The sequence below is a fragment of the Python bivittatus genome, unplaced genomic scaffold, assembly GCF_059951505.1.
Source record: "Python bivittatus isolate LINGU-HERP-01145 unplaced genomic scaffold, Pbiv_v1 ctg000440_np1212, whole genome shotgun sequence".
NCBI lineage: Eukaryota > Metazoa > Chordata > Lepidosauria > Squamata > Pythonidae > Python > Python bivittatus.
The window spans coordinates 7,008,848-7,033,856 of NW_028277063.1; the positions used below are offsets into that span (position 1 = coordinate 7,008,848).

The 25,009-nt window shown below is 40.0% G+C and overlaps 1 protein-coding gene across 2 annotated transcripts; it reads right to left on the bottom strand.

The window, feature by feature from the left end:
- Positions 1-279: 279 nt before the first annotated feature.
- Positions 280-20,279, bottom strand: LOC103054953 (serine protease 27-like). 2 transcript variants are annotated; one of them, XM_015887357.3, is made up of 5 exons: positions 20,093-20,279; positions 8,949-9,108; positions 5,743-6,017; positions 4,558-4,727; positions 280-1,867 (listed from the first exon to the last, which is right to left on the bottom strand). In XM_015887357.3, the coding sequence occupies exons 1-5, from the start codon at positions 20,148-20,150 to the stop codon at positions 1,637-1,639; spliced, it is 894 nt and encodes a 297-aa protein (XP_015742843.1). In that variant the 5' UTR covers positions 20,151-20,279; the 3' UTR covers positions 280-1,636. The 2 variants fall into 2 exon arrangements, with proteins under 2 accessions (XP_015742843.1, XP_015742842.2); XM_015887356.3 differs by lacking the exon at positions 20,093-20,279 and adding an exon at positions 19,931-20,068.
- Between the last annotated feature and the right edge of the window lie 4,730 nt (positions 20,280-25,009).

Consider the following 25,009-nt stretch of genomic DNA (forward strand, 5'->3'; position numbering starts at 1 on the left):
GCACATTCTGCATGGAAAGGACAACACAATTTCTATGTATCTAAATACCCCCAAACCAAATAAATTTAATTCACAGTTAACTGTGTAATCACCACGTCATGATACATTACTACAGATATGAATGCTTAGAAAAATTCAGAAAGCATTCCCCACCCCCATTTTTGCCTCCCAAGCCTATGCCCTCCCAAATTTTGGAAAGCATAAAAAAGTCCAATTAGAAATTCCTGCCAGGTTTACAATGTTCAAATCCCAACGAAGAAGAATCTCGTGCAACCCAGGTTAGGTTCAAAAATATTTCATTTATTGGAACAGTACATGTAACACTAAGCAAAGCACTGCTGAAACTAAAGCCCGTTCTTTTCCCCTCTTTGCTTTTACCCCAAATTCTCACCCCCCTCCTCCTAGGCGCCTTCCACATTCTTATCTCCCAATAACAGTCCATCTTCCTGGCCTTTGAATTCACACCAATTCCTTCTACTTTCCTTCACCCCCCTCCTAACGAATGGCAGAAACGAAGCAAGCAACTACTAAGCTAATATTTTGATTGCTGAAGGTTCTGACAATTTCCATTTTAAATAATGAATAATACACAGTGCTAATTTATTATTGTCCTTTGTTCTCCCCCCACCCCATGATTTCTATTAACTTGTAACAGTCAAAGGAATCAGAGTGACTACAATTCCTTTATACAAAGTATGGCATAGTTCTCCAAGGGAAGAGGAAGAAGGCACAGCCATTTTCACCAAGAAGTACAAATCACTCAGTGCCTTATTTGCCTGTGGGCCGGTCTCCTGCTGAATTTCTGTCAACAGGCTAGTGGATCTGCTTGTGACAAGGTTACAAAGGACAGAAGAAATGCAAAGAAGTGCCAGAAGAACATCTGAAAAACATTTTTCTTTAACGTCAGTGAGGAAGTATACTTACTGTCTGATTAAATTGTACTTTTACATTTAATAAATGTCAAACATGATGTTTATAAGAGTAAATCAAGTTAAACATAAGATACAGTAGGTTCTTAAAATAGCAAAGTGAATTTAAATCAATAAAGAGTCCTATAAAACAAATATTTGATATACTTCCATTTTCCCCAATTTTTTTCTATTTTGCCCCAAGGGGGAAAAAGTGTTTCTGTGTGGTTTAAAAACTTCCAGAACATTTACATCTCTTCAAATTATTTTAAAAATAAGATGCCTTGTTATATATTTGTATTATGACCTTCAAATACTACTTTTAATATCATGGAAAAATGTCCTAATATTCATGATACAAGAAAACCTTCTCAGCGTTTTCTCTATGTGACAATTTCCACTGTTTTGGGGAGCAGGCTCTATTGGCACAAATCCTGAGCAATATGTTCTGAAACAAGTTAAACCAATCAGCTGGAGGTGGGGTTCCTGGAACATCTACCTTACTGTTTGTGGTGATTTGGAGTGCCCTTAAGTAGAGCTCACCATTCCCTTTCAGTTAACCCGGTGTTTTTCAACCTTGGCAACTTAAGAGGTGTGGACTTCAACTCCCAGAGTTCCCCAGATAGCATATGCTGGCTGGGGAATTCTGGGAGTTGAAGTCCACACCTCTTAAAGTTGCCAAGGTTGAAAAACACTGGGTTAACTGACAGGCTGAAGGCAAAGAAATATCAAAGAAGAGCCAGTCCAAGGGACAATAAAAGGACGACTAGAGCGGGTACATTTTGCAGTCCTCCATTTTTTTTCCCCTCCATTGTAGTTTTGATCCAGTCAGCATAGAAAGGCACTGAAGTGTAGACCCCAGGGTATACGTCACTGGCACATCCAACTCCCCAGCTCACAATCCCAGCCTGAGTCCACCTTCCTTGAAGCTGGCAAGCCAAGGGACCTCCCGAGTCACCCTGGGGAAGAAAGACATAAACAGAGAGAGGGGGACATTGATATGTATGTGAATGAGCTGAACTAGGGTCTAAATCTTACCTCAGCCAATTATTTCTCAGGCCAATCACATTCTCACTAATTTTAGCCACTACAGGTAATCCTCATTTATAGCAACTGCCTTGTTTAGCGACTGTTTGCAGTTATGAGGGTGAGGAAAAAGTAACTTTGTGACCAATGTCCGCATTTACAACCTTTGCAGCATCTTTCTGTCAGTCACATATTTGCCGTTAGTATGCATTGTCCTATGTAAAATTGCAAGCACAACAGTGGTCACTTAGCGACTGTTTTGCTTAACGACTGAGTTTCCAGTCCCAATTGTGGTTGCTAAACGAGGTCTACCTGTATCTGTAATACTGGGAATAATCCTATGCATTTGTTTAATTAAAGTTATTGGAACATTGACAGCTGAAGGCTCTTATCAATTTCTAATGCCACCAAATGGGTATAGAATTCCATACATAGAATTCTATGCTTCCTCAAACTATGAGGAATGGACTATCAAGCTATACTTCCTCAAGCTATGAGGAACGGACTATACTACTTAATTCATAAGTAGTATTATAAACTGCTAAAATTGCACTGTATTGATTATGACCTTTCCAGATTACATAGATGGAGTTGTTAGTCAACTGGCATGTATAGTCATCTGCAGTGGCCATGCTGAATAGGCCATGCTCAATTTCAAGTAAATATTTTTGAAGAAATTGGGAAAAATCATCCCAAAATCTTTCATGAGGACTCTACCTGTTGATTTTTGCAAATGCATCTAAACTGATGCAACATAAACATGGATTCATTTTCTGTTCTCAGAAAATGTTCTCTCTGGCTTTGTTACTGCAAAACAGTAGAAAAATAAAGAATGCCTTTCATTGGATCAGCACTATTTTAAAAGCATGGGAAAGAGCTTCAGCTGAAAAATTGACATACATATTGTACAGCAATGACAGGGGCAGATAATGTGGCATGCAAGTACAAAGAGGATGAGGCTTGCATTGTGGCATCACAACACACATTTTGTCATTTTGATGAAATCTCAGCTTGTTGCAGACACCCCTGAATGCAACAACAAAAGGCTTTGAAAAATCATACAATAGATGCATTTATTCAAGTCAGATCCCCATTTATTGGCAATATTAACATTGCGTTTCCTAATTGTAATTCCTAATAGATTACCTTGATCTGAATGAATGTTATTCTGGACAGAAATATTGAATATGGATATTTAAAATGTTTCTACTATTTCTTAAGTTCACAAATATATGTGTACTTACAAACGTGAACACCCCCAAATTTTGTTCTTTTATTTTTTTTTTGCCTCAGTTGTTTTTCATTTTATCATTGTTTTTTCTTTTGAATGTTGTATTTTTTTTAACTTTCCTCTTTCCCCAAAATGAAAAAAAATAAAAACAATTGAATGAACAAATACTTTGTAACAGACCGGAATACAGATTAAAAAAAATACATAGGTAAAATACTGATAAAATGGTGGCAACGACAGGAATAAAATAATAAGGAACCAGTCTATGGAGACTCTAAAAAATTTAAATGAGAAATTACACTAATCCAGTTGGGTTTATAAGAATGCAGTGCATCCTTGTGGCCGTGAAAGAAAATAAGATGTGTAATTGTCTCAGTTTTGCCTGATTTGGATGGGCAAAACCTCTGAGAGATGATATGCATCTACTTTCTAATAATGCTGAGGGGAGAACCTTAGATAGAGTTCTGGAAAATATGCATCAATAATTGAGACAAGTGAGACTAACTAAGGTGCTACAAAGAATTTATGAAATTCTCTGAAAGGCTGAGAAAACTTTATGTCCCCAGTCTGCTGCTTGGTGACAACTTTTGCCTCCTCAGCTCTTGATGATTATTGATGCTCAGGTGAGAAGCCACTGGAGAACAATTTGCTTGTTTGTTTGTTTGTTTGTTTGTTTATTTATTTATCTTATCCCCGCCCATTTCCCCCCAATGGGGGACTCTGGGTGGCTTACAACAGATTAAAACAATAAATAAATATATAGATAAAATTTATAAGAAAACACATTTACACTTATAATACCCTTCCACTGCTTTGACCCATCATTGTCAAGTTATATGAATGAGGAGCTAAGTCATGGTTTATCCAAGGAATAAAGAAACGATTAAAACCAACCATTGAACACTGAATTGAACATTTATGCAGATCAAGGTAATCTATCAACCCTATGATTCTATTAGGAAATACAGTGTTAATGTAGCCAATAAATGGTGATCTAATTTGAATAAATGTGGTTTAAAAAGGGTCCTTTTAGGGCTTTTTGCAAAGTGGGCAAAGAGGTTAGGATCTTCACCTCAACAGGGAGGGCATTGCAAAGAACTAGGGTGCTAAAGAGCCTCAATTTGCTAAAAAGACAAGCCAGCAACAACTGTCAGTGAGCCCTCTCAAATATGTCAGTGAGAGAGGGTAGGCATCATATAGAAAGAATGACCTCTCAGTCCTTGTCTATCATTTACAGTTTTAAAGATTGTAACCCCAAATTATCATAAAAAGTATAACTGCCATGCCATGATAGTGTGTTTTCCATACATCCTCATGTTACAGAAGGAAAGAGGTAACTGAATTTAACCCCGTAGATGTAAGAAATTCAAGAACCAATATGGAGCATTGTACCTGACAGGAATCCTTCCCACTATCTGGAGAACCTGCACAGATCATATCATGCTTGATAGCACCCTTGCCCAGGCCTGGAATTGGAAACTGGTTGTAGAGCAGGCTGCAGTCTCTCTGGCTTATGAAAGGCACTTTCACTTCCTGGAGAGTGAGCGGAGGTGGTAAGTTTACTGTGGGAGAGAGGAAGGAGTTACAATAACGAAGAGGATAGCAGTTCGGAAATATCCTGGTTGGACATGCATCTTTTTAGCAATGGGTGCACTGTATAAATAGGCACAGCAGGATTTGGTTAGCTGTACAAAGTTGTGCCCCAGGCAAGATGGGGCTAAATTTGCTCAGCAGATTATGGTAAAGAAATTTGCATTACATTTCTTGAAAGCCCAAGCATGTAATGGTTGGGTTTCCATGGTTCTAAGCCAGTGTTGTCCAAACTTGGCCACTTTAAGATGAGTGGACTTCAGCTCCCAGAATTCCCCAGCCAGCCTGCTGGCTGGGGAATTCTGGAAGTTGAAGTCCACTCATTTTAAAGTGGCCAAGTTTGGACAACACTGTTCTAAGCCATCATGATCTAAGTTCTGGTTTAATGCTATGTGCAAACCTAGTCATTACAGTTTCTAAACCATGAATTGTGGCTTACTGTTATGGTTATTGTCCCTTTCCCAAGATTGCACCCAGGAAGGGACAAAATATCCATCATAACATCATGAAACAACACCCATAAATTCCTCGTGTAAGAAATTGGGATGCGAGAATGTAAGGGTGGCATTTGGGTCATGATGTCACCATGCACATCATTGCTTTGAGGTGGATGTCTGTGGTTGTATCACAGAAGTGTGGCCACAAAGTGCCCTTTTTCACAAAATGTTTCATATCTGAAAAAGCACTAACAAATGTGCATAAATTATCCAATATGCTTAACTTTCCTATTTTAGCAACTCTCTCCAATCCTACCCAAAGAAGCAAAATATTCTGTCTGAGCCTCTTCTTGGGACATCTCTGAACCACTAATTCACACCCCTGAGATTCAGAGATAGAAATGATGGTTTAAAAAAGTTGAATCCTGGCCAAAAAGAAAAAAGAATTAGAAAGAAAGAAAAAGTCTACTTCTGTTCCATACTGTTATGGGCTTTACATTTCACATTTTCTACCAATAATCAGCCTGTAAATTCCTTCTATGTGCCTCACCCTTCTCCTTAATTGCTCCCCATCCGGTGACCCAGCAATCCGCTTCCCTAGAGAACTTTTCAGAGGGTGTCGGCAAGCAGATGGGTATAATGGAGTTGGTGAAATTCACTGGCATTTGCAGTTGAATTAAAGCAATATCCCCAAGGGAGCTGCTCTTCCCATCGTAGTCTGGGTGGAGGACAATTTTTTTCACCGCTGCAAATACTGCATCACTTGAGAGATTCAAGAGCTGATAAGCACCCAGCAGCGCTATGTATTCGTAATCAGGTGCACTGCTGTAAACACAAAAGCAAAGCCAATTGTTATATTTCTAGAATGGTTTCTTGGCTAAATTTAAGTTGGCTTGGTCTGTGTAACATGATACATCATAAGCCATGGACTGAAAACTACACGCCCTGGGTTCTCACATCATGTTAAGTCTAAGCTAAGCAAACCATGGTTTAACATTAAATGCAAACTTCAGCTCTGTTGAAGTAGATCATAATGGTGTACTTGATTAGCTGAAGATAAGTAATGCTGACATCGAAAGACAGAAATGCTCAGCTACTTTTATTTGAGTCTTGGTTCAAGATTTAACCTGAGGGTTGGCTGCTTCAGAACTTACACCCATAGCTAGTTTTTTCCCTCACTTCTGCTCCTTGCTCTCCAAAATGTTCTTGCTTGTCTCCAGTGTTGGAGGAGACTCCTGAGAATACCATGGACAGCCAAGAGAACAAACACATGGATCATCAAACAGATCAACCAGAGTTCTCACCTGAGGCACAAATGCCCAGGCTCAGATGATCATACTTTGGACAAAGTATGTCTTTTTTTATGTGATGTGGTTATTTTTGGTTTATTGCTTGTTTTCTGCTGTATGTCACCCAGAGTCATACTGTTTGAGTTGGGCATTCCTATAAATTGATAGGAAAAGAAGATGCTCCCAGAATGGCTGCCACAGAGAGGCTCCCTTCTTCACAAAATTGCTCTGATGCTGGGGGTGGGCAGTCACAAGACACAAGTTGAGGAGGACATTCCTTATTGCTCCACTAATTAATGCCACTACTGTAATGTTCTCAACACCCAGATGATTTTCGTTTAGTTTTTTTCCCCTTGGACAGATCAGAACATTGGCCAAGAAATGCTGTTGTTTATCCAAGGTCTAGCTTATCAAGCTGGCATTACCCACATGACTTTCCTCCTTCATTTCAGGCTCAGAGAGGTCATCAGAGCAGCTCTTTGGTTTGAGTTTTTTTGTATCAATCAATCCCACAGGATCAGCAATTGTCCTTCTGTTACAACGCATAATGATTTTCCAAAGTCCTCTGCTGTATAATGTGTTAAGGCAGAATCAGAGGCCAGTCACAAGCAAGAAGAAAACGAAGGACGCATTAACCTAAAGGGCAGGGATGTCAACAGCTATGATAAAACATGCATTGCAATATCACAATGCAGGGTCTTCCTCTTGCAACTTGCCTGTAATATCCTGACACAAGTACAAAAGAGGTGGAATTTGCATTGCATTATCATATGTTTCATCATAGATTTATTTATTTAGAAAACGTACACAGCTGCCCATCTTAAATAACCCTGGGCAGTTAACAACAATACACAAAAATACATGAGAATACTTCAAAATGCAAATACAAAACAAAGTTAAAAATAACTATAATATATTAACCAAGAGACCATAGCAATTCCCAACACAGCTGCACCTATATTGGGCTCAACTAACATCCTGGCCCAATGCATGAGGGAAGAGCCAGGTCTTCAATTTGACTTCTTCTTTGCTCCCCTCATGGACACCCATGCTAAAGCATATGGGGATGATCCTTCAAATAAAGGACTGACTGAATTTGAAATTGCAAAACAATTTTTCCTGGGATTGGACTCTCTCCTAATCCTCACCCCTTTTCTTGAGAAGATGTATCCAGGTGTTACTTCTTTATCAGCATCTGTCCTACAGCAGTTGCAATCAGACCTCCTCAAGTCCTTGCCTTTTAAAGGGCTTAATGAACTTGTGAAAAATGCCCAATTTTGTGGAAGAAAGAACACGACTAAGAAAATGAATATGTAAACAGTCAGGGCTACTCTATTTGGATTGCAACATCTGGATGACCAGTTGATGGCAGCAAGGAGGTAGTTTGGGTCTTTCTTTGCTGTCATCTGGCAGTCCTCTGGATATGGTAGCCCTAAAAAAGTGCTTTTCCCTGCAGCAAATCATGTGGTCCAGTTAGACTGGATGGATGGTGATGGTGGTAGTGGTTGGTGGGGAAGCTCCTTGGCTGGAGTGTGGGTGCCCTTGCCTTCTGTTCCCCTTCTGAAGCCAGCAATGATCTGGTGATTCTCCGTGACTTATGTAAAAGCTTGCCCTCCAATCTAAGCAACAGTTCACAAAAGTCACATTACACTCAAATGGAGAGGCCAGCTCCTTACTTTTGCAAAGGGTCACTCATAGTCCTCCTATCTAAAGCAGAAATGCAAACCCAGGTCTGCACGTGGCACCTAAAAACTTAGCTGCAGCCCCTGCAAACCCCAAAAAGTTGTTACCAAAGTGTAATTTTAAATGTGAGAGAAGGGTTATCTTAACCCTATCAAATGTCAATTAAATGTAAATTAAGTTTGAATGTTATCCTGCTCGACATACCATCTTTTTTGATTCTGGTCTGATCTTTGCATGCCATAGCAAATGATTTGGCCAACCTTGTTTGAGCTTGGTGATTAAGCAGGCTGAAGCCTGGTTAAAACTTGGATGAGAAAGACCAGAAAATTCCAGGGTTATTAGCTGAGCAATCAAACAACAACAACAAAAAAAAACCATGCATCAAGGCTATGTATTATTAGGATGGCTTATTGGGTATGTAACCTTTCACCCCTAGTAATTTTTCAAAGGATTCTTTAACACCTCTGGGAGCAGAACACAAGACCTCGCAATGCTGCCTATGACTTTGGGACTCTACATTGTTTATCAGCAACCCAATCAGTTTCTTACCTCTAGGAAGCATCCTTTCTGGTCTTATAAAGATGCCGATATACTTCCTGCCCCATTGACTAGATGACAAGTTGGTTTTACCTGCTTCCTGGCTCACTAATTAGCTTGCTGTTTTTCCCCATCTCTAATATGGCTCTGCTGAAACTACAGCTTCTTGGTGGGCAGCTTTAGTCCAACTTAGCAGCTTAAGTGAAGCTTTCATGAGGATCCCTAGCAACACATATCTGATACATACTCATAGAAGCAATGAGCTGCCGATAGGACCCATTGATCACTTATAACTGAGCCACCGCAAATAGGCTTATTATTCTCGAGAATGCTGACTTGCCAGGGCCATTTCCCCTTGATGGCATCTTGACCTCCAACAATTCGTGGGGTTCTTGGTTGTCCACATTCTGCACAGAGAAGAGAAGGAACAGCAGGTTTCTTAACGATCCTTTGCAATGTTCAACTAAATGGAACTCCTAGGCTTGATTCACATAACTCATGAAAGATCTAACATCTGAACCCGATTGATGGAATATAATGACTCTGTTCAGATAACATGCCATGGCAAAGTAACTAGACAAACATGTTATTGTTTACTGTGAAGTTTTGGTTAACACAACTAAGACCACGAATGGTTTCTCGCACCACACAGATTGATAAGCATTTGATTCCAACTCTACAGGGCGTCAGAAATCAACTTTTAATTTTTTTTTTTTGTTAATACTGTATATGTGCACAAAAGTCTGACACTTTAAATAACTATCCCTCTTGCATTCAGGGTGGGATGGAGAACCTCAAACCCAAGAGCCTATTTCACTCTGCTAGAGCTGATCTATTCAGCTCCAGGACTACAGTGAGCTTGTTCCCAAACTTTCCTTCCAATCTTGCCAGATCCATTGGCAAGTTTCTCAGCTGGTATACCTGCCAACATGTTTTTTTCAGCTACCTGAAATCAGATTAGTCATACAAGTAAGAAGAGAAATCTTAGGTCTTCAATTCCTAGCTCTCATCTAAGCATCCCCTTGTCCAGAACTTTTTTACCAACTTAGAAACAGAACTTTCCAACACTTTAACCTTCTCATGTCTATGAACCAGAGTGTAACGTTTTGGAACATGGATGCTTGGTTAGAGGCCAAATGGATCTGTGTGATAGGGCTAAGGAGAGGGTTAAGGATTCTCCTTTAACCCTGGCTCCAAATTACTTGCTTCCTTGCACCATTGCCAAACATTTGCAGTGTGAATCTATCCCCCAACCTCCATTTTCAGCCCTAAAATAATGAAAACTGAAAAAGGTAAAGACTTTCTAAAGTTGAGCTTGACCGCTGCTGACTGCATAGATACACCCATATAATTCAGTACGATTTAAAATGAAAAAAACCAGAACCCTCCATCCCTTGGAAGACATGAAAGAAACACGTATCCTCACCCATATAGATAATCTATCCCATTTTTTTGTATTTTCACTTTGCCCATTGTGAACTTTAAGCCTCCAGAGAAAACAGTGGCTATCCAAAAGTTACTTACCCTGAGCTATTGAATCATTTTAGAGCCCAGAAGAATGTTTTGCAAGTGTAAAATAAGGACTCCAATCACATCTCAAACTGGAAACCTTGTTTACTTTACCCTTTTCTTCTGATATTTGCAAATCTGCCTTAAATAAGGTTTATCATTAGAGTTAGCAGGTGTGGGCTGCAAGAATTTGGACAGCCATAAGATGGCAGCAACAAGATACAGAAAGTAAACTCTTTGCTGTCATCTACATCTAGTGGCTTTCTAGGTCTGGTAGCCCTAACCAATAGGCTGTACTTTGACCTTCTCAGTAGCTTAGCTTCCTTCCATTTCTCCCATGCTTCCAATACACCGAAAGCCTTTTAGCTGTGCTTGACCTAGCAGCATCTGTGAGAATAGGGGGAAAAAAAAGGTAGATATTTCAGATAAGAGGTAACCCTGAAGAGGAACACTATCATATAGAACTGTCAATAGGAGCAGGGGAAAGGGTTCCAGCTGATCCAGGCTTGATTCAGAGGATCATATTTTGGCTTTAGTTGGGATAGTCCAAGTCTTCAGCTTGCATAAGGAGGCCCTTTGGGTGCAAGCTATTATAGCAAAGTGTCTGACACACACATACCACAAGCCTGCCACACCCAGGGCAAGTAGTTCAACTGCCATCACATGTTCTCTTGGGAATCTGAATGGGGCAGATCAGAAGCCCCCCCTGTCCCAGACTGGGTTTTTAGGCAAATGGCTGCAGTTCCCCTTTTATCCAGGGCAACTCTACCCAAGTGGTTCTGGAATGCACTTTTCATGTATCAATCCAACACTGGTGTAAGAAAATGAATAAAGACTTTATTTTAGTGAAGAGAGGACAGTGGATCCTGGAAGAATAGGATAACTGAAAAAAGTTAGAGGAGGCCTGCTTCGGCTTACAAGAGTTAGCAGTCATTAATCAGCAAACAAAGAAACAGCAAATGTGAGCAATAGTAAAATTACACAGCTGAGTAAAGCAAAACCATGGAAAACGGAAAAGAAACAAAACACCCCTGACATATCTGTCTATGCTTTCTCTATCAGCTTCACCCCACTGGTTCCAGTTCTCCCAGACATATAGATAACTTTATTTCATTCAATTATCCAGCCTGAAAGTTTTCCCAGAGCTTTGGGTTGGAGGGCTTGAGAACCAGATCTAATTAGTGAATCTGTTCCTACAGTTTTTACTATTCTGAGGATGTGCAACCGGCACACATTGAAGAAAATAAAAAGCCCAAACTTCTAACTGATTCTCCTAATCCAAATCCCCCTTGCTACCTCTCACTGAACAAGTAGAATGGGTTTATATAGTTTTTGAAAGCTAGAAACACCAGTTGGCCAGCAGCCCCTTAGATGCCCTACAATTGCAATGAAGTTAGGTCAGGTCTAATGGTTTAACATTTTCAGTTTCTATCCAGACTATGTAAGTAAGTAAGTAAATAAATAAATAAATAAAATGTTGGTCCAAGGCCAGGAAAGTAAAAAAGAAAACCTCATACACAGAACAAACAATCAAAATATTACATAAAAGAAATGGCAAAATGTTAAATATAGCACATGACAGCAGAATTGGACTTAAAATCCCTGCATTATTATTATTTTTGTTGTTGTTGTTGTTTCCATGCATTTCCTGATATGCATAGTCCTAAAAACAAATGTTGTCACCTTCTAAGGAATGTCTGAATTTGAATCAAATAAAAGGAGAGTTATATAAAATACTGTACATCTGATGTATATGTAACCGAGGTCCTAATAGTTGTCAAGAATTCTTATAAAAGGAACCACACAGGAGATTCCCAAGCGGATAACTAATGTTTCCTCATTTGGGTGAAATGTGAAATCAAATCAGCGAGAAGGTTCATGGTTCAGGGGATTTTGCTGTGACATCATTCAACGTTTGTACTGAATTATCTAGGAGTTAACAAAGTCCAGTAATTTTGAAGGCCTTATGGAAGCCTGCCTAGAAGTCTCTGATATGCTTTCTTCACCACTTTGAAAGAAATACAATGATAAGATTATGGGCCACGCTAATTTTCTTCTAATTATACAACCTCTTATATCTATAAAAGTAGGTGAGAAGCTTCGTCCGTGTTAAATATGAATGAGAACTTTGTTCAGTTTCCACTTGGATGGGAATGTCCCTAATTTGCACTTCCTGAATCTGCACATAAATTATATGAATTCACATACTGAAATAGATATTTTTTTCCAGATTTTTCAAAGCAATTAATCATCCAAAGCATTGCACAAAATATGTGCTATGGGGAAAAATGTGCTAAAATATGTGTATATTTGAAAAATGTCAGCCTTGCGAGATAGACCGGACAGGAAACACAGTCAGGTGAGCTAATTCTACTTTATTGTAAGGTTACATTAACAGAATCTTGCAAGTCTGAAAGTACATTTCTCTCTTCCCCCCATCCCCTTTACAGCCCAAGAAAATAAGGAGGGTCTCTTCCGAGCCTCTTGCCCCACCCACATTCCTACTGTGGGCTAAGTTGCCTTTTATCTGACTGTTTTCTTGGCTGCATCTGTTTGCCCTGTCTCCCAAGGTTATTCCCACACACCATTACAGAAAACTATCCACAAAGTGCGTATGTGAGAAGAAATGGACATGAAAATACATCTGAACTTTTATGCAAGCTTTTTTTAAAATTCCTAATATGATACAGAAATGGGCAGAAACAAAAAAAGATAGAAAAACTTTTTAAAAAGTAAGTGAAACCAAACTTCTGAAATTTTATGCATCCTTAGCTTGTCTACTCTTGTCAGTTGGGGCTTCAAGATTACAGGTCTTTCATTGACTCCTAAAAAATGTTTGTCTTAAACTAAATGTTTGAAGGAGAGTGATAGGATGCGTGTAAAAAAGAAAGAAAGAAAGAAAGAAAGAAAGAAAGAAAGAAAGAAAGAAAGAAAGAAAGAGAAAAAAGGAGGGATAAAATCTTGGGAACACCAAAAGGAAAGAGTTGGTTTGCATGAGGTAAAGACTATGAAGCTGAGACTGAAGAAGATGAAACCCCAGATGCATGCTGGGGAATTTAGAGTGAGAGACAGAGAGAACTAAAGCAGAAAAGAACAAGTTCAGGGAAGAAACTTTGCATCCAAACATTTTGGCAAGAAAATCTTTATGGAGGGTAATGCCCAGCAAGGGATAGATAGAAACTAATTTGTCAATCAATCATTCAATCATTCAATCATTCAATCATTCAATCATTCAATCATTCAATCATTCAATCATTCAATCATTCAATCATTCAATCATTCAATCATTCAATCATTCAATCATTCAATCAATCAATCAGTCAATCAGTCAATCAGTCAATCAATCAACAAAGCAAGCAATCAAGCATACAAGCTTGGCTTTCCAGGAGATTGATAGATCACTTAAAAAGCACCCTCCCCACACCTGTCAGTCAGGGTGCTGGTATCTTCCCACCTCACCCAGCACCCCACCTAACATCTACTGGGATTTTTGGTTTGTTTTTGACATGGCATTGATGTCAAATCTGCTGGAGGACTGGCATTTGTTTGGAGAGCACTGGTTTTCCAAGAGATTGGTATTCTGGTGTACAAACAAACAAGCAGCTTGTGCATGCCAAGTGCCTGGTCTCTTTTGAAGCCCAAGCCAAAATGAACACAATGCCCAGTGATTGGACAGGGAGATGGTGCAGACATAACGTATTTAAGCAGCCAACAGGATCCCTGACTGTGTTATCACCAGTCTCAACACTGAGGTGTCATAGATTGTATGTCTGAAAAGACCTTTGGGGAGAAGAGGATCAACTTAATTTTAGCAATCTTAAAAATGACTTTAGGCTGGGAATAAGATGGAGGCACAGTCGTGAGGACATGCCCCTTCATGCAGTGGTAAGTAGGACATGAGGATAAGTTCACAATATGAACATTCTGACTTTTTGTCTAGACAAGAAGAGGAGAAAAGCCGTTGTGTTCAGTTCTCTATTCCATCTTTAGCTGGAGTCACCCAAGAGCAAACTTCATGGCTGGGAGGCCAGCTCCAAGCTCTCCCTGTCTTTGCAAGACTTTGCTTATCCCTCTTTCATCCATCTGAGGCCAGCTTATCTTAATAGACTGGACTTAAGTCCAGCCTGTGTGACCACAAAAATAGGCAGAGATCTGATGGGGCCTCCAATGAGCTCGGCTTGCAGTTACGTATATCCCCTTTCTAGGTGCTGAATTTCACCCCTCCAACATGTTGCCTTCTTAGGTTAGGTGATAGAAGTGTGTAGTGGCATCATAGCAGAAATGGTAAAGTGGCACAACTCACCTCACAGGGTTGTTGTTGTGGGGAAAATAGGAGGAGGGAATGTTAGGTATATTCACTACCTTGAGGTATTTATAAAAATAATAAAGGCAGGATAAAAAATCTTTAAAAAATGCCCCACACTTATGCTTAGAAAGAGTTAGCTAACAAGCCTTAAAGATTGTATATTATTACTATAATCATGTTCACTTTTAAGCCTCCTATCTGTATTACAGTTTATGACAGTTAAAATAAAGAAAACAACATGTACTCCCTAGTCTGATACCTGCAGAAGGGAGGATAAGTAGTACATGCTAAGAACAATGTCTTTCTCGGGATAAATCTGGCAGATGGTCAACTGTCTGGGTCATGATCAAGTCATTGATAAGATGTTCTATCAAACCATCTCAGGTTTTGCGCTATTTACACCTTTATCCTTTAAAAAAAAAGTGTCAAGAGACTCAGACTTTTTGAACCTCAGGGTAGATCTGCAGATCTGGGGAGTCCATCCACCATTTTAGGGGTTCCTGACAAAGTAAAGGGGCATAATCTTATATATATTCTTTTTCCTCTGTAACTCTCTACATCTATACAGGTGTTCCTTGCTTAACAATCATTCATTCAGCGACTGTTTGAACTTGCGACGCACTGAACAAGTGGTACTTATGTCTGGTCCTTGAAGTTCCAGCCATTGCAGCATCCCTGCAGTCATGTGATCACAATCTGGGTGCTTGGTGCCCAGCTTGCAATTATGATGTTGTAGCATCCCGCAGTCACGTGGTCACCATTTGCAACCTTCCTTGCCGGCTTTCTACAAGCAAAGTCAATGGGGAAGCCAGCAGGAGATTGAAAATGGAGACCACATGATGTCCTTGCTTAACGATGGTGCAGGATTCAGTTAACAATGGCAACTGGGAAGTGCCAGAACTGTTGTCACTAAGCAACATGGTCATGTGACCTTGTACTTTATGACTGTATTGCTTAGTGATGGAAATTCCAGTCCCAGTTGCTATAGTTAACTGAGGACTACCTGCATTTAATAAAATCTTATTTGCAATAAAATTTCCCTGAACAAGTTGTACTTATGACTATGGTCTTTGGATCCCAGAATCTACTGGCTACTAGCTGGCCACCAGTGCCAACACACAGCATTCCCAGGTCCTGCAAGTTGCCTCTCCTGGGTTGGGTTTCACAGCCTGGAAGAGCCAGGTGGCTTCACCAAATCAGCTTGGTCTTGATCAGAGGAGCAGAATACTAATGGCTCTCCTCTGAACTGGTTTGAATCCTTAGCTCCAGAACAGTGGTTTCAGGAAGCCCAGCATCATCCTGAGCAAACCCAACGATTGTTGGGGCCCTCTACCTTCCTTTCTATCCTTTCATGAACTTCAGGAGGTCCTGTCTACCACCAATCCTCAAGAACCAAGATCATGGTTCCATACTCCTCCTTCCTCCCCCCCATGATACCTTTTACATAAATCTCCTTCTCTTTTCCTCTTTCTCCTTGTCCTTTCCCTCCTTCCCCCAAATGATCTATCCATTGTTCAAATGCTGGCTTTTCAACCCCCCTTTTTGTTTTCCTTCCTTTTGCTCCCAAAGCAAAAGTGGATATACCAGTATCCCCCATATGACTTTTCCAAAACAAACACTGTTTCAGGCTATTGGTAGGATTTATACAGAGCATATATTGAACTTGTTCTTATCCCTAAAAACAACAGTGTACATGCTATCCCATCCCTACCCTCCAAGGAGTGGCCATGGCTATTCCCTCAGTACTGCTCAAATACTATTCCCCATTGAATACCACTTCCCCAGTGATCGCTGCTTTCCCCTTCAGTGCCATTTCCTTCACTGAGAGCTTTGCAAATGTTGGACTTCCAGCTGAGAGCCATGGCAAGGTTAAGATCCCTTTTTTTTTAGTGGGATGGGGTTACTATGGAGACTGGCATGGGATGCAGGATCCTGGCTGCCAAAATGCTCTCTGGATTAAGGAGAGATCTTTGAGATAGCCCATGCTCCTCGTGAGTAAAATGCAGAAATAGTCATTTCACAGTTTGCCTATGGGTCCAATGTCTGGGAGTCAAGGGAGGAACCGTCTTTGCTCACAGTCATTAATGCAGCCTTTTGACCGAGCCTTACTTCTTAATAACTTTGGATTTTTTTTCCTGCTGCTTTAAAAAGATTCTTTGGAACGGCAAGTTATATTGTATTTGTAGGTGAGTCACCTTCTCCTTACAGGAAGAACTTTTAAATACGATTTTTATAACCTTTTGAAAAATATTACTTTTTGGATTAAACAGCAAAAGGGTGCTCAGAATATGGACTTTAGAAAGTTTAACAGTGGATTAAGGACTCAGGTGGACATGGAATTATAATTTTAAATGACCACAAGAAGCTTTGAATTAGCTATAAGAAATTTTCCCATGGGAAAAATGACAGTTGTTTTGAGTTTTTTCATGATAAGGGGACTTTGAAGGTTGGACACTACAGGGAGCTAGAGAATAAAGAAAATGGAGCAGAAATCTATATACTACTAAAACTCTTGTGTCTATAACCTTCAACTGGGCAAAACAGTGCATCATAGGGCAACAATTTTTGAACCAAGATATGGTTCGAATGGGCTAATTTACAGAATGCATACAAAATCCAGGACCCATGGGGTTGAAATTTGGGAAATTTGTGGCTGCTTCAGGACTACTGTGCTGCTGCGCCGCCATGGTCAGCCCAGGTCATGTGATCATCATGGGCTTATCCCTGACCTCTTTCCTGCCTCCCTCTGTCCCCTGTGCCCAACAAGCTGATGGCAAGGCCCGATGATTGGCTGCTTTGGAAATGAGGCAGAAATTTGAAATCTCTTAACAGCTGTGGGTGTTGAGGGAAGGATGAAGTAGTGACTTGGATGCCTGCTGGTGAGGTAGGGCTGGCTGGGGGGCACTGGTGAGCCTCTTCCTCCCTTGAGGGAGGCGGCCAGTGGGGACATGCCAGAACCGCGAGTGGGGGTGCAGTTTTCCTCAGGGTCCATGGCTCCCTTTGTTCTACCTCCCCCCAGCAAAGTTGCAGGCAGTTCTGTGGGTCAGCTGAGGAGGAAGAGAGGAGGAGGCTTCACCTGGGCTCTTCTGAGGGTTGTGAGGGGAGGGCAAATGGCGCAAGGCTAGAGGAAGGGAGGGAGGAGGAAGGGAGGGAGGGAAGGAAAGGGAAGGAAATGGAGGGAGGGCAGGAAGGAAGAAAGATGGAGGGGAGGGGGGAGGGAGGGAGGGAGGAAGGGCTGTAGGAAGGAAGGAATGATTTCTGACACTCCCTGCCAGGTTTCCATAAGCAAAATCAATGGGAAACTGGCAGCAAGTCGCTCCCACTCCCATTGCTTTTTTTGCCCGTAGTCATTCTGTTTCTCTGTTTAGGTAAGGAAATATCTCTGAAACGATGACCCAACGGGTCATGGGTTGTCTAGTCTATAAATACAAATGGGAATATTTGTCTACCAAGCTTCTTGACAAAATAGATTAATTTCTTGACAAGATTGAGAGAGCATGTCGTAATGAAATTACAGAACAAGAACAAGTTGCAAATTGATTTTGAAATTACTTTGAAGGGGGACTTAAATGTAACAAATAATGAGAAAGATATGGGGAAAAATATGGGCACAGAAACGGAACCGATGGATGTCTTATTCCCAAAAGGAGATATACAGATATTGAACCAGGAAGCTAACTTGGATATTCATTTACTTACTTATGTACTTACTGGATATTTAAAAGAGTTCTGTTAAGGTTCTAAAATACTTTATTAGAAGTGACGAAGAGAAGGAGAAGCTTTACTTATTGGATATACAAAAGAAATCAGCTAAAGTTCTGAAAGATTTTTGGCTTGAAACACAGATGAACAGGAAACTAGTTCTGGGATTCTTTTTGAAGGAATTAAAAGATATTTTTAAAAGGGAAGGAATACAAGGTTGGCTTATTTGACCAAGGCTAAAGGAGAAAAATAGTTACATCTGGTTGCCCTTATGGGGTGAAGAGAGACTATTTTGTATCTGGAGATAGTTATAAGCTATTACGATTGTCTTTACCTGCTGGGATGAAGGAGGAAGTTACTTCTTTTTTCTTTTTCTTTTTCTTTTTCTTTTTCTTTTTCTTTTTCTTTTTCTTTTTCCATTTTTTCTGTTTTTTTCTTTTTCACATTTTTTTCTTTTCTATTTTTCTGTTTCTATTTTCTATAGCCGGTATCGGCTTTTATTCTTTCCATTTATAATTCTTAATGAAATTATTTGGAAAAAAAGAGAGCTTTGCAATTCCCCCCGCCCCCTTTTCATTGCTCTTCCCTCAACACTGATTATTACTTTAAAGGCAATTTTTTCTTTGAATGCTTTCTCCCCAGTCATGACAACTCTCTGTCACTGGCATATCAGTGAAAAACTTACACTGTGTTTGGTTTTTGGTCCCTTTGAGTCAGTGTTGACTCCTGGTGACTGCCTGGACAAGTCCTGCAGTTTTCTTGGCATGATTTCAGAAATGGTTTGCCATTGCCTCCTTCCTAGGACTGAGGGAGAGCCCAAGGTCACCCAGCTGGCTTTGGGCCTAAGGCAGGATTAGAACCCATGGTCTCCTGGTTTATAGCCTGGTGCCTTACCCACTACACCAAACTGGCTCTTTTCATTATATAGTCCCTTAATAAAATACAACAATTTTCTCTGACATGTGAGTGGTCACCATTTTTGGGATTTATATTTGCTGTGAGAAACAGATTTTAAGCATTCTTTTGGTAAAAGATCTTGCTTGCATAAGAATCCCTTCTGGATAGCCCCTGTGTAACAATGCTATGTCTACAGCATTCCCAAAATCTACTAGGGAAGTTACCCAATTTAAAAAAAGAGGTAAGGTTAGTATGACAAGTCTTATTTTTGACAAACTCCTGCTGATCTCCAATAATCACTGGATTGTGTTCAAGGTGCTTACAAAGAAATTATTTTATGAACTGGTTCCGGTATTGATATCGACTTGATATTTGGAGCTTCATGGATTCTCATTTCCCCCCAGTTGTGAACATAGGGACCACATCTGCCTTTCCCCATTTCCCTTGTTCTCTAGGATTTCTCAAAGATAATACAGGAGGTAAGCTTCCTTAGCACTTAGGTACAGTACTTCAGGACAATTTATCTGGCCCTAGAGATTTCTAAACACAGTCAAACTGAAGAGGTATTGCCTGATCATGTTTCTACATATTTCAACTTTAAGCCTGCTTCATCTTATTGGCCTGATGGAATGCACACTCTCTTTTTAGAGTAGACAGAGGCAAGCGGCGGAGAACATGTAATTCAAAAAGATAAGAAAACAACAACAACAACCTAGAAACCTGCAAGATGAAGGGAAGATCTACAGTACATAACAAAATTAGAAGAAGAGCATTCCTAAAGTACAAGATTAAAATAATAAGAGGTCTTTCCTCACCTTGGTTTGTAACACCATTTGTAAAGATCTCATAAGTAGGCCAATCCAGCTTGTGGAACTGACTTCCAGCTATCATGAGAGCTCCAAAGAAGACATACCAGAAGAATTTGGAAGAAGAGAGATTAAACACTGAATACCTTCCCCCCCCTTACCATCATTCACCTTGTGCCACAGACAGGTACAGTAGCCCTAGTATCAGCAAGGAGAAGGGAAAGTCCATGGTTGCCACTTCTCTGATACTTTTCTTCTAATATGTTGCCTGAGTAGTTGCGCTCCAGACAGTTTCAGTTCAAATTGCTTTATTCCAATCTTGGTATCTGTGCTATAAAGTGTAATACCAACAGTGAAAGGGTGGAGCATAGGGCATTTTCTCCTCCCTGAGTTTGAGAATGCAATTGAGAAGTTGTCATTCCCAGAACTCTCTCTGCTCTAGTAACTCCCAAATCAACACCTTTGCCCATCCTCCTTTGTGGTCTCCCTGTCTCCTCCCAGCTGCCCCATTCATAGGGTTAGCAGCAGTCTTTCTGGCAGAGCTCCCTATTCTTATAATAGCAGAAAATATTTCATGTATCTAACCTGCTGGAGATCCTCACCTGTTGTAGCTCTGTTTGTTATACAGCACAGGCAGGCACAGAAAGGGAGGCTGTCAGTTAAAGACATTTTGCCTGCAAATCACCTCAGCGGAATCATTAAATCTGAAGGTATTTGCATTGGATGTAAAGGAGTTACAAGAGTCACGGTCACTTGATGCTAACTGCAAATGCTTTTCTAATGTGGACCTCGGCAACCTGGTGACTATCTGATACTTAGGGACACATCTCTCACTACCCTTGCCATTAGCCATGCTGTGGGGCAAAGAGGAGATGAAGTCCAACATGGCTTAAAGGACATTGCCTGACCCTATTCTTAAAACAGAGCTGAAATCATTCTTAAAGTGCAGGTGGCGGAACAGTTCCACTGTCTTTTGTTACCTTTATGGTAAGATTTCTTACCAAACATCAAAGAATAACTCTCTTGTCCCTGAATTTGGGGATACATCCCAAATATTCCATATCTCTGAATCCTCTGGTCCTCAGTAACATCCCAAACCCAGACTTTCCCTCTTATATAATTACTAAGTCAAACTTCCTAGCATTGTTTGGGTGACCTTAACACAACACAAGGTAGAAAAATAGGGAAGGATGTCAAGAACTATCAATATTCATGGATGATTTATAAAGGACAAAAAACAAATAAACCAGGCACCTCTGCCCTGAGGAATGCATAATCCAAAAATCAGCGCAGATAGGACAAGAAAGTGGGCTGGGGAGAGAAATGGAAACAACCTTGAAAGAGACTGTTACATGCTTCTTAGTTTACTTAGTTTAGAACAGTCCTAGGACAGCACTGTTAGGGTTTTTATTCCCTTTGGAAGAAACTGGAAGCTTCTGTCCCATTTAATTTATTTATACAAACATGCCCTACATACTATCATGCAAGAGATCTACAACTTGACTAATATCCTCTCTTAGGAATTTGTTTGGAACATACAATTAATTGTTCCCATGAAGTCAACAAATGTGACTAAGATAACTTAGACTCCACTGGAGTTGGATGGCCACTACATTTAAATAAATAAATAATCACAAAATGGCCACCGCAACCAACTACTCGTTTTGAAAGGTGTTGTTACCTCCTTCCGATCCTCCAGGTTTTGCTACCTTCGTAATTTCCTGTTATGGTGCTAAGCATTTTTGAGGATGATAAATGAGAGCCCTGTCACTCTGGGTTAAGATTAATCCAGTATTGCTTCTTTAGAAGCTGGCCAGCCCCTAATAAAATACCACACCTGGATGAAAGTATAAAATGCTCATTTTCCTGGGACTGCCAAGTTATCCAAAGTCCACTTAATCACTCAGCTCAGATATTGCACCATGTAATAGTAGCACCACCCAGGCAGCAAAGCAGGAAAAGCTGATTACGGTTTTTTGGCTATAAAGAAGTGACTCTGGTTTTGTGTTTTTGTTCCTGATCATTCAGCCGATGCCAAAGACCGCCATCGTCAGCAAGGAGCCTGTTTTCTATCTATCCAGAAGAAGAGTGAGCAAAATCAGTCTGAGTTTCAAGTGCAAATGCTTTCTGCATAGAGCAGTTTTTCCCCTTTCAGGGAACCACTGCTGGAAATATTGCACGGCTGTAAATCACAGTTTGACAACTCAAATTACAATTACAATATAGATATAAATCAAATTACAATATACAATCTATCGAAATTATAATTACAGTATAGGTTTCTCATATGGAGGGATGTCTCTATGGGAAGAAAAAACCCCTCAAGAACTCATAAATTGAAATGGATGTTAAAATTGCAGTAAGACTTTTGGGATACTATGTATAATAGAACCACTTGCTACTAGCAAGCTGAAAGTCTCAGATATCAGATATGTGAGAATAAAAGGAGAATAAGTGAAAGGCAAATAACAGATAATTTGAGACTATATTTAGTGACTGCAATAGGATGAAATAAAAATACACTTCAGTATAGTTTCTAAGGGAGAGGGTGTACAGGCAGGTATATATTTTTAACATCCTTTTATTCTCTGTTTAATTTTTTTAAAAAATATTTTTAATGTATTTGACTGTTTTTAATTTTGTTGTATGCCACCCAGAGTCACCTGTGGTGAGATGGGCAGCTACATAAATTGGTTTTAAAAAATAAATAAATAAACGAGAGATTCAGTTCCACCCATTAATGGAAATGGTGGAATTCAGTGACAACATTTGTAGTAAAGGCAAACAGGGTTTAAAAAGGAATTTGCTGGATTCATGACAAATGCTATGAAGATTCTCATGTCATTGGGCCTGGTTATCTGAGGGACTGCCTATGTCTGAGAGTTTCTGCCTGTCCAGTAAAATTGGGCAGAGTGGGTGCGCTCCAGGTTCCTTCGAATAAACTGTCATCTATCGGGATGTAGGAAGCGCATCTTCTTTGTCATGGCGGCTGTCCTCAGGTACACCCCCCCCCTTCAGAAGTCTTTGAAGACCTGGCTGTTCTCTCAGGCCTTGGGGTAGGATAGATGGTGTGATGGAAGGCATGAGTGAGGAGGATTGTGGCATGGAGATCCAAGGTCATAGGGAGGGGAAGAGGAATCCCAAGTATCTCCTCAGTCCTCAGCCAGAGCATGTGAAAGTGATGAGAAGGAGACTGGCACCACCCTAAGGAATTCAGAGTGTTTAGTTGCTGTTGTTGGGGGTTAGAGTTAGTCTGGCGAGATTCTGTCTAGTGGGTATAAGCTAATAAAGTAACTGAACTGTTCCTGAATTGTCCCGCTGAGTTTCTTGGGCTGAACCTGACAGGTGGGGAACCATTGACCATTGTTTCCTTGGTATATTGTATGTGTTTTTCTGAATGTACGTGGTTCTTTTTTCTTTCTTTTATGGTTTTCTTATTTTTTAAAGTGTAAGCTGTCCAGAATGGTCTGGAGTTGGGTGGCCCCTAAATTTAAATGAATGAATGAATGAATGAATGAATGAATGAATGAATGAATAAATACTGACACCGATGGCTGCTTAGTGCCTTCTGCATTACAGAGACTTTTCCCATTGCTGAATTGAAATGCTCTGTTTCCACCTATCCTGGAGTCAGTAGAAAATTTCGCTCTTTGCTTTTGTCATCATTGCTCCCTATCTTGCCTCCATAACATTCCTCCTGGTCACTGCTAGTTGCCTGACTTCCCTCTAAGACAGTGTTTCTCAACCTTAGCAACTTTAAGATATGGGGACTTCAACTCCCTGAATTCCCCAGCCAGCATGGCTCGCTGGGGAATTCTGGGAGTTGAAGTCCTCATATCTTAAAGTTGCCAAGGTTGAGAAACACAGCTCTGAGATCATGATAACAAAGCCTAACAGATTTTGCATACCTTGAAGCTGCCTTTGGATGGTGTCTGAATAAGAGGATAAATACTACTTTAGCATGGTATAGATGAGGATGACTTAAGGCTGTCTTACTCATGGATTGGGAATAAAATGAGGGTAACTTTATTGGGACATGGCAGAAACAAGAGGTTGCCTGTGCAGGTTTATGTTGTGCTTAGATACAAGTAAGAAAAGGCCCATAGGTGGCAGCATAAAATATGGATTGCTGGGAAACAATTGTGGATGGGGGCTTTTGCCATCAGACCAGGCTTCTGAACACCCATAAATAAATTCTCCTACTTGCCATCACAACCTGGTTTCAGCTGTTTCAAAGTTTGTAACTCCAAAGTTATTCTCTGGAGAGACAGAATGGAATAAACATGTCCCCAACAGGTTTGGAGGAGGTAAGAGAGGTTTTGTTTATCACTCAGTTATAAGGATTGTTAAAAAAAAGAAAAGAAAAGATTATTTATACATTTTAATGCTCCACCAGGAGACAGCATCATACTTTTGCCATTCAAAAATGTCCTGGTGCCTCAAATAACTAAAGTCATCCTTTTAGTTTGGATGTGCTTCTCAGAATATCTCTTTTAATTATTATTAAGGTAATCATGCATATGAATTGGTAAATCAAGTAGTAACTTGATGAGTTTAATGTTGTTCTCTCACTCTCTTTAAATCTAAATCAATGGAATACAGATGTCAATATTTTCTGATAGAATATGAATTAGGATATTTTTCCTATTCCAGAAGTTGGCAGTGGGGCCCTGTGGATATCATGCCTTCTGCAACACTCCATATGGTTTTACAACACCCCAATTAAAATATTTATTTAGCATTTGTTCATTTTTAAAAAAATGACAATACCAACCTCTCAAAAGATTTCAGGCAAGAATGCCAAAATTTAATGAGATTCTGTAACAAGAACAGTGAAATATTTTGAGAGATTGTGAACTTGTGAGATTTTGGGTATTTGTTGTTATTATTTAGAGCTCATGTTATCACACAAAATCATGTGATGATACACAGCATCTGAAAAGTTTGCTGACCTCTGCCTATTTCCATTATTTTATTTCTGTTGTACCTAAAAATTAGATTTCTACTTTTTGAGGTTTCTGAAGTTTGCAGGGTTTTTAAAAGTTGCAATCCTTTTTCTAAAAGGCAGCCATCATTGGATTGAGTAGT

Excerpts from the sequence above, each read along its gene's own strand:
- LOC103054953 (XM_015887356.3), bottom strand. The coding sequence starts at position 20,006 with ATGATAGCTGGAAGTCAGTTCCACAAGCTGGATTGGCCTACTTATGAG. Across the intron at positions 4,728-5,742 it reads GGGAGCAATTAAGGAGAAGG|TAAACTTACCACCTCCGCTC; the intron begins GTGAGGCACATA and ends TCTCTCCCACAG. Across the intron at positions 1,868-4,557 it reads GTGGGAAGGATTCCTGTCAG|GGTGACTCGGGAGGTCCCTT; the intron begins GTACAATGCTCC and ends TTTCTTCCCCAG.